At 37.5% G+C, this 9,890-nt stretch overlaps 1 protein-coding gene across 4 annotated transcripts in view; it reads right to left on the bottom strand.

Annotated features, from left to right (window-relative positions):
• Nucleotides 1-343: 343 nt before the first annotated feature.
• Nucleotides 344-9,890, bottom strand: part of LOC144655403 (octopamine receptor beta-2R-like) — an 11,384-nt gene continuing 1,837 nt past the window's right edge. Inside the window, exons 1-2 of one of the 4 annotated variants that reach the window (XM_078515664.1) lie at nt 9,439-9,501; nt 344-4,586 (exon numbers count right to left, since the gene is read on the bottom strand). In XM_078515664.1, coding sequence (XP_078371790.1) covers nt 2,894-3,994 — 1,101 coding nt within the window. In that variant the 5' untranslated portion in view covers nt 3,995-4,586; nt 9,439-9,501 and the 3' untranslated portion in view covers nt 344-2,893. Of the gene's footprint in view, nt 4,587-6,737; nt 7,454-7,992; nt 8,154-9,438; nt 9,502-9,890 lie in introns of those variants that run through there. The other 3 variants (XM_078515662.1, XM_078515663.1, XM_078515665.1) reach the window with 3 other exon arrangements.

Here is a 9,890-nt window from a genome sequence, read left to right as displayed (position 1 = left end):
AGAGATAAATAAACAATTAACTCAGAGCGGAGCAGAAATGTGATTTTTATATTGTATCGAAGGACAATATTTTGAGGGTGTGTTAGTTTTACGTAGTTCTCTCTAATCGGATTTTGTTTTAGCCAAGGAAATACGTATTGTAATACTAAAGGGGCAAGGAGATAACATGGGCTTGATAACCTTGTTAAGGCGGATTATCGGTTTGAAATTACATGAGGTCGATAATCTCGTTAAGGGGCATTATCTTGATATTCAAGTAAATCCGATTACTTTCATAGGAAGATAAGAACTTTTGGCAATTTGACGAGGACCAATTCACAATCCACATATTTGCGTATTTTAATCAATCGTAAATAATACTGTTACTTGCCGACCAGCGGGGGATCCAAGTGTGAAAAAAGAATGAAAATAAATCCCGTATCGCACATGTCACAGGGAAGATAATCACGTTAAAATGAAACATCTTGATACTAAGCTAAATCTAATTTATTTCGTAGCTAGTGAATAAACTTTTAAGATTACGTACACGATAAACGAAGGGCATGTTCTCAAAAATTTAAATGACGGTCTATTCAGCGAGGAATAACACCGTGCAGAATAACGAAAAACAAATTGCACTTAGAAGGAATCAAATATAAATGTAAAAAAATAGAAACTCGGAGTATGCCGTAGAAACTTTTATCAGCTTGTAATTTGATTTGATTTGATTTTCTGTCTTCTCAAAACCGGTGACTCAATTTATTTCATACAATCTATTTAGCATTTCGTTTGATTATTTTATTTTTCACAAATTTTCTTAGAAATGATTAGAATATTGCGTGATTGTCATGACCACCATTCAAATTCTATTCAATATGCTAGACACGCTTCAACTATTTATAGTCTGCGTTGTGACCTCGTGCATGGCGGTTATGTAGTATGCGATGACGAATATATATTTAAAAATAAATCATATCCATGAATTGCGCTGGGAAAAAAATGAAAGAGAATGAGATCTTCGTGGTTACTTATCAACTTTAGGGGTTGAAAAGAAAGCCTGAAAAAAAAAATTGAAGCCCCAACGGTTTTCAATCGCATGACCTTTGCGAATTCTTGTGCAAACGCGGCTGTACCACTGAGCTATAAGCCACCGAGGAGGTAGTGACCCACGTGTTGTATTTGTATAAACGCCAAGTGATGAATTGGCGATGATGAACAATGTGACATTGAAATCGTCTGCACCGGAATCACAGTGGACATGGGTTCAAATCCCGCTGAAACCATTACGTTTTAAGGCTTTAGCGACGAAGATCTCAGTAGTAATGTAATATTTAACAATTTGACTAATAATAATCTGGAGTTTTCTAGCGTTTTGACCACGAGGCGCCAACCTCGATATACTGAACGAACCCCATTATAAAGAAGTCCCCGTTATGACGAGCAATATTCTTCAGCCTGGCCAAAGTTACCAACTCTAAAATGTCTTAAATCCCCCGTATAACGAGTACCCGTTGTATAAAGAAAAAATTTCCAAATCCCTTACCACTTCGTTATATCGAGCTTCCACTATTGTTAGATGTGTCAATAGAAATTATTTATTGCACACTAATTGCGACAGTTATTAATGAGCTATTTTACATCGGAAACTGAAACGGATTTTACATTTTCAAAGTTTGAATATACGCAGCTCGATCGATCAACAATAAAAGGGCTCTTTAGTTTTAATTCGCAAAACGCCGACGTCAGAAATCACTTCAATATTTGTTTTCAACCATTGTTGACCCCGGCTTAACGTCCCAACGTAAATAACAAAAAGTAAAAACCTTGATCTCGATGCGTTTGCAGTCTAAAAGAGTAGACTTTTATTGATAACATGTTGGATAGCATTGGTTAGCTTTGATTACAATCATTTTACTTACTTGTTGGGAGATCTCTAACTCGCATCATCCAACACGTTTTATCTCGCACGTTCAATTATTGTTTCTCCCTAAATGAGTCCATAAAAGACCACTTTGAAATTTAGCAATTCATATCAAAGTTCTTTTTGTTCTCCTACGTATGTTTACCTTTTCTATCATACCCTGCAGCAAATTTCGCTTTCTGTTCTTTTAAGAAAAAATATATCTACTCAGCGAAGAAGTAAATGTCGCCAGTTTTAAGTAGAACGTAATGTCCCGGAAACTACCGAAAAGAAACGATAATGAATTGTACTTAGTTTTGTTTTAGAATTTTTTGAAAAAGGCCGGACGGACGTAAGAGCTTTCAGTGAAGTGAATGCATGAATAGATGAGACGATACTAGCATCAGACGATGTCGAATTGAATTCTGTTTTTACCGTTTTGTATTGTGTATGGACCCTCGCTAAACCGAACTTTCATGTAAATGAAATAATGATTCGTATATAGAGCGATAATAGATATGGACTATGGAGCGAATGTTTTGTTATGACGCAATTTCTATCTGGTTAGGCGCCCCGATTATGTCTGCCTTTTTATATATCTCCCTAATTAAAAGGAAACTCTTCCTAAACGACGATAAGGTAATGTCATTTTGTCTTCGAAGATCTTTTCTAGAGGATTAATTATTAAGAAGAATACCTTTTCGTTTGAGTGACCTCTATCGGCGAAATGGTTCTTTATCCTATTGCTACATTTTAAATCCTTATTTACCGCATCCTTTCAGGCAGGAAAGATAGACATAAAAAGTCACAAAACTTGAGGGAAATTGTTCCCTCCGGTAGTACATTTCACTGTCAGAGCATCTTATGGCTTCTGCTGAGGTAAATTCTTCAAAAATTGCCGGTTTAAATAACGTTTCAATTTAAGTTATGCTCACGTATCGACAACACTTGGTTGGAATTGTTTCATACTGAGTCTGAAAACGTTTATATTTTGACTGCACTCCCGCGGTGATGTCACGAACTGCTACTCGGCTCTCGATGACTATAACATCTGTTTGTCCTTGTTTTCCTGCACAATAGTATGTCCTTGAAACTCTCTCGAAATTTTTTGTTCATCACGCCATAAATGATCGGGTTACACCCACTGTTCAACATGGCAAGCCATGTTGTAGTCGCAAAAAACTCATCTGGCCACTTGCAGCTTGGAAAAAGCAAACAAGTCATTCCGATGAAGTGGGGTGCCCAACAGAACATGAAAGTACCCATCACTATGAGAAGAGTTTTTGCAGCCCTTGTTTCTCTCCTAAACTTTTCTTTCGCTTCCCTTTCTTTGGCTTTTTCCTTCGCCGTAGGTGAGTTGGCCGCCACGGTTGTGGCGCCAAAAGCTACAGGTACTGCTACCATCGTTTGTAATGTCTCTTCTCTGAGTTCTCCAACACGAGGTGTGATTTTCTGGGACTGCCTTCTTGCCGCGCGAAGTATGTGAAAGTAACAGAAAGCCATCACCATAAGCGGAGCGAAGAAGCTTGAAGCGAAGATAAATAGCGTGTAAGGGATGTCTAAACCCCAATCTGCGGTGCAGATCGACTCATTTGTAATGTAAATGTACCTGGACCAGCCGAAGACGGGCAGAAAGGCAAGGGTGATCGCGTGCAGCCAGACGTAAGATATCATACACAAGGCCTTTCGATGAGTCATGATTAGAGGATACTGAAGTGGCTTGATGATGGCAACGTATCTGTCTATCGATACAGCCGCCAATGAGAGCATGGAAGCGATGCAAAAGATCGAATTGAGCATGCCGTTGATCGTGCACCATACATCCCCAAAGACCCAGTCGTACGTGATGGACGAGGCCATGGTAAACGGCATCCCCAGAAGCGCCAGGAGGAAATCTGCCATAGCCAGATTGGCTATGAAGACACTGGTTATGCTTCGAAGACTGAGATTTCGATAGATGGCGAGAATAATCAGCGTGTTTCCAATGAGAGAAGAAAGGATAATGACGAGGAGGAACGACGCCTGGATGGCAATGGCAACCGATGAACGTGTGTCTCCTGACTCCATTGTCGCTGCTGTGCAATCGCTTGTGTTCTCCGACTGATTGTCCCGCATGTGCTGGCAAAAGATGTCGTTCTGATGTCAAATTCAACTTTTATAGCGATCAAATGTTTCGGCGATTTAATTTCCTCCCCGCATAAGTGATGAAGTTTAGCTCATTACCAACGTCGAAGAAGAATACAGGCAAAGCTGTGACTAATGTTCACAATGGAACACCGTTGTTTTGAATTTGCAGGGTTGTGTTTTCCCTTTGGCGAGACTTCCAGCCTCCGCGACTCACAACCTCGAATAAACTTATTTTCTGGCGATGGCAGGGTGTCTTATTGACATCAAATATTCAACAAAATATTCCGTGATAGGTCGTCTCTATGGTTACGCTTTGGACACCTCAAGTATTCGTTCGTTTCCCTTTGGTGTATAATTTGTTTCCTGTTGTTTCTAAAGTAGCGTTTGAATTCCCACGCCTAAAAGCTTTGCCAAATCGTTCTTGTAGGCGGAAACCATGTTTACAGAAGCGTCATTACCGGTGAAATACGTCGCATTCTCTCAGCTGATGTGATCTCCAACCAGGTTTACGTGAGCTGTAACGTCCATTTACATTTGACGCTTCGAAACGAATTGACCACCTGTCCTGATTTAAGTGATTCTAAAAAACAAATAAAAATAAAATGGAAATTCATCAATTTGTTTTCAAATGTCATCTTTGATTTAATTTATGGTGAACAAAACTATCAAGGTTTGACATCTTGAGAAAGAGTGTGGACGCTTTGCCACCAATTTTCACTTTGTCTCGTCGGTTTAGATTGCTTTGATAACATTTTACACGCGTGTAAGATTGGTTTGAGGTTTTTTCTTAGAGTACATCGTGACCAGTTGTGGCATAACAAATGTTATTGGTGTTAATAAACGACACTGCACTTAAAAAAATTAAAATTAGTCGCCGGATCGTTTACACTCGTGCATATGAAAGAAAATAGAAACGTTCTTCGATTTAAGGTTTTTTCTTAAACGCTGACAGTCATAGTTGTCAATATTTTGTTTTTCTGTCGTCATTTTCATCATTGCTTTTTCCCTTTAAATATTGGCATACCGCTTATTAAAAACAAACTTCAGTCAGTCACGTATTTCGAGTACGTTGAGATTGTTTACTTCTACGAAAACAAATATTATGATTCAAACGATGTAAGTAATTGTTTTTTGCATGTTTATTGAAATACCTCCCTTGTGAAGCAAATTAGAAACGGTGAAAATGATACCGATAAAAAGATTCTCTGATGCCTGGAAGTAACCTATCTACTTTTCAATTTGTTCAGTAATTCAAATCTATATTTAAAACTTGTTATATTTTATTTTCGAGCTCGAAGTTCGAATACTGCAAGTTTCAAAGTAAACATCACATCTTATGTGGTCGTCCGCGTATCGGACAAAGTCGATACGTGGTCCACAGTAGATAATTATCCTATCGTGAATTTTGTACTGATATTCAAGACAAACTATATAAGCGCTATGAATATACAGCATTGCGTGCTATCGCCGATCTAATCATTGTTTACTAAAAAGAGACGAACCTTGAGCTGAGAAAATGTTTAAAGATTAAAGCTGAATTATGTGTAAATCTTAGTTTTTCAAAACAAAAACGTGTGGTGCTATGTTAAAGAAACACGCGATTTTCTTTACTGTGATTTCACCTATTTCTTATGGAATTTGTCGACGAATTTATTCCATTCCTTGTTTACAATCATTGCAGAATAGCACGTCCATGTAGTTATTATTGAATGGGTACTTTTATTCTTGGTAAAACCTCCCGCTGTTTAGGAAGATTACTGATAGAGCCACCTTGCAACAATTTAGCCAAAAGTCTATGATCCTATTGTTGAAGGAAAATAACCTCTTCATTTTTGTACCTAAAGAAGCTGTTCCCACGCAATTTCTATTAAAAATAGCAAAATTCATGACATTCAAGACGCAAATATAGCTTTTGTTAAAAAACCTGATACTGATACTAAGTCCAACAAAGAAAGTTTTCTCAATAACTTTGTTGTCCATGAACCACAACGGAAATTATTATTTTTATTTACAAGTGCAACCACTGTTTTATTTGTGATGAACTGTTTCCTGCCTTGCTTAATTTTCCGGACACGGAGACTTGTGTTTCAAATTCCCTTTACAAGGCAATATGGAATTGGCTTTCTTTGAGGAAGTATCTGTTGTCAAAAAAAAAGGTTTTGAGAGGTTTTCGAGTTCTAAACGTTTCTAGATTAACTGCTGTGAATTCGAGGTACTGTGTACGGATAATATTTTGCATGTTCTGCGGCTTTTGTGATTTGTAAACAACTTCTTATGTTGGTTTGCATAACAGGTCTTTTGTTAAGAAAACATGGCGAAAGTCACGATTCGGCTTCTTTACACTTAATCTAGTTCTGTCCAATTTGTTAATTTTTTTCAATAATATTTTCGTCGATTGATTGTCGTTTAGTGGAATTCACATTACTGTGAAATATTTTTTTTCATTATCTCAATAGGGATTCTTGACAATTTTAGTTGTCTATTTCAACTTAAAAACGTTCGAGTTATCGGCTGACGAAGGAAAAGGAGACACCTTGTAATATCTCGAATGTTTCATCAAGAAAATAAATCAGCAAAGACTTGCAGTGACTCTATTCAACTATCATTCACATTAAAAAATTCGTCGTAGAATATAAAAGGATTTCTATAAATTGAGAGATAGGCATCTAGAAAACGAATTCTAAAGTCGAGTGATGCATAAACAAATTGTAGCAGCTGAAATCATACTTGCCTCTTTTCAGTTTGCAATTTCAATAGGTTTTGCAGTACTATATCACAAACCTCGCTGAGGACGGACAAAGGATTATTCGAGGACTTCAATAGAACGAACCACAACATCAGCTCTTAACCTCAGAGCGAAGATGAACTTTTAATCCACAGTTCCCACTAACACGCCGATGCAACACAGCGGGTTTTGTTAAGAAAAGAGCTTCTCTTTGTTTCCTGTTGGCTACAAACTCCGATTTCTCACTGTGTTACTGATTATTTTTTCTTCGTCTTTCACTGTGGCGAATAAACATTTTGTTAAAAGAAAAAACGCTGTTTGAGAGCGTCTTTTCATTGTTTCGACTCTCGGAAATTCCCAGAGAAAAAAACTTCACCATAACAAATTGCATACCAATAAAAACTATTTTGAGTTTCAAATTAATTCGCTCTGTTTTTGTTTCAAGAAGCCGCCGTGACCTGTTTTCCCATATTAAATACTAACCTGTTGTGAAAGTGAATGGTATTTCAGTCATCGTACACTCCAGGTTTATGGAACGACATAACATGCTATATTCAAGTTGTTAACTACCTCTTAAAGTAATAACCATGTGAAATATGAATTGAAGTAAAATACATAATGATGGCGCGCTTCATTAAAATCTGTCAAAGTTGAAGAAATAATTAACACCGAACCTACGCTAAACAGCATTGGCTTATAACAGGTTCCTCAGCCCCAATAACATAAACAGATACTTCTGGAAAATATTACCTTTTAACTTAAAATAATTTTAGTTTCACATGTATCATTTTTTAATTAAGTTAATGAGGTTTTTTACGTTTGTGAAAACGTAGCTAGGATTCAGCGAATTTTGTTCGTTGAAGTGATGCTGAGCAAAAGCTGTAATTAAATGCTATTTTTAAGCAATGTTTGTCGGGTATATTCAATTCAAAAATATCGACTTTTTGTGAATAGCACCAGAATGGCACGTTTCCAAATCAAGTAGGAATTGTCACAAGTAAATTGCTTTGTTTTTTCTTTCGAACCGAGCTTTGCCATGCTGTATTCAACATGAAAATATATTTTTAAGTTGAAACTTTATCATAAGAAAAATATGTAACAACGTACGGTACTATGCAAGTTTAGTCACGAAGATGCAATGATTCCCCTCGGAAGATAATTAAATTTCTATTTAAAACCCTGAATTTCATTTAACTGTTAGATAAGCTAGAATTTCATTAGCAAAGCTATCGTTCAGAATTAAAGCTATTGGCTAAGTCACCTAGTTATGAGGAGGATTTGTCTACGTGTCCCGACCAGCACAGGCTCTTCAAGTTTGATCCATAGTACGAGTGCTTTACTTAAATTGCTACCTGTGTTTACATGTTAAAAAGAGCTTTGTAAATTACGATATTAAAATGCAAATTAAAATACGGTCAAATGCTTAGCAACCAGTGGCGTCATCACGAAAATTGACATTTTTCCGAAAATGTATGAATACAACACAAAACACTGAAGGTTGAGTTACTTTTGGACTTGGTTTTAGTGCTATATTGTATTTCATTTTATTTATATAGCGAGAGTTTTAGTCAAAAAACCTTACAAATTTGAAAAAAAAAAGTGGTGCGTCCAATCAGCTTTGCGCATAGCTTTCTTTATAACCAATCAGCATCTGGGGGGGGGGGGGGGGGGGGGGGGGGGTATAAAAATAAATAAAAAAAAATAAACAAAATAAAAAAAAAATCCCCACAAAAAAAAAAAAAAAAAAAAAAAAATAAAAAAAAAAAAAAAATTGCCGACTTTTATTTTAAAAAAAATATATACCCAATTTAAAAACCCCCTGTATACCGTGTACCTAAAAACCCTGGCCGACGCTGATCTGGAGTAGAACGACCCAACAAACCAAAGCGCGAGAACTCAAATGGTTTCCAACAGGCTTGAAAAACGTTTGCGCTCGAAGGCAGCTTATTGGTGAAAACAAGGATACGTGTTCTGTTCCTATACAAAATTTTGCCTTTAGAGAACTTTATGGAAAGAAAAGCCAGTAGAAACACGCTAAGTACAATTAAAGCTTCCGAAAAAAAAGGTCTTGTGCTTCTGCTTTCTCGTTTTGTCCTTTTCCACCTGGTCGTTCCATTTGGGGCGGCCGGCGTCCCCGCGTGCGGCTTCACGGGCTTAAGGCGTCCATTGTTGGACGCAGTGTGGCTGGAGCAGACCATGTATTGCTTAAAGTAATCAACAAAACCTTAAAAAATGATGTGATAATTTGATATGATAATGATAAAAATCATTCTTCAAAGGCGAAGCGAAGGCAAACTAACTGTCGATAAGTGAAAGCGAAGACGAAACGGAATTCTTGGGGATACCATGATAAAGTTAATTACATTATTCAACGTGGCTTTTTAACTTGTAAAAATGGAAAAGATTTTTTGAATGTGAAAACTGTTTTGTATTATTGAACGTCATCAAAAATTGACAAAAAAACGAGGATTGTAAGGAAGCTTATTCTCTGGACGGACTAGTGATTACACACCCTGAACCGCTCGCGATCAAGTGCGCAATATTATTTTCTGTTATCTTTTGATTTCTATTACCATCTTGTGATCATCTATTTTAAGTTTGCAAAGAAACTACTTCTGTGGATCTAAATGACAAAACCATAGCTTCGTGGCAACCAAATATGTCTCCCGGGCGTTATAATTTAAAGTTTAAAGCAAACGAGACTAACTTTGAAAACTGTTCTGCCCAACGTATTTCAATCCCTTCAATTTTCGTCACTTCTGGCCATCCGTTCCCTCTTTTGTATTTGTTGTGTTATTGAAATGTTGAAGATGAATCCTTCAACAATGACACGAGCATGGGACAAAGGAAAATTCTGAGTCCCCGACGGGAATCGAACCCATGGCCTCCCAGATACCGGTTGGGCGCTCTAACCAACTGAGCTACGAGAGACGCGTGGTGAGCTGGGCCATTTACTAGGTTGATATGTAACACGCGTCCTGCCTACTGCTAGGATCACATATCAACCTAGTAAATGGCCCAGCTCACCACGAGTCCCTCGTAGCTCAGTTGGTTAGAGCGCCCAACCGGTAGCCTCCCACGCAGTCGTTCTTAGAGGCGATCGTGTTTTACTCCTGTCCACCCCGAACATTTCGTGGGGAGGAGTGAAACACGATCACC

This window comes from Oculina patagonica, chromosome 5 (assembly GCF_052425735.1).
Source record: "Oculina patagonica isolate OP01 chromosome 5, crgOcupat, whole genome shotgun sequence".
Taxonomy (NCBI): Eukaryota; Metazoa; Cnidaria; class Anthozoa; order Scleractinia; family Oculinidae; genus Oculina; species Oculina patagonica.
This window is presented reverse-complemented; position numbering and strand designations above follow the sequence as displayed.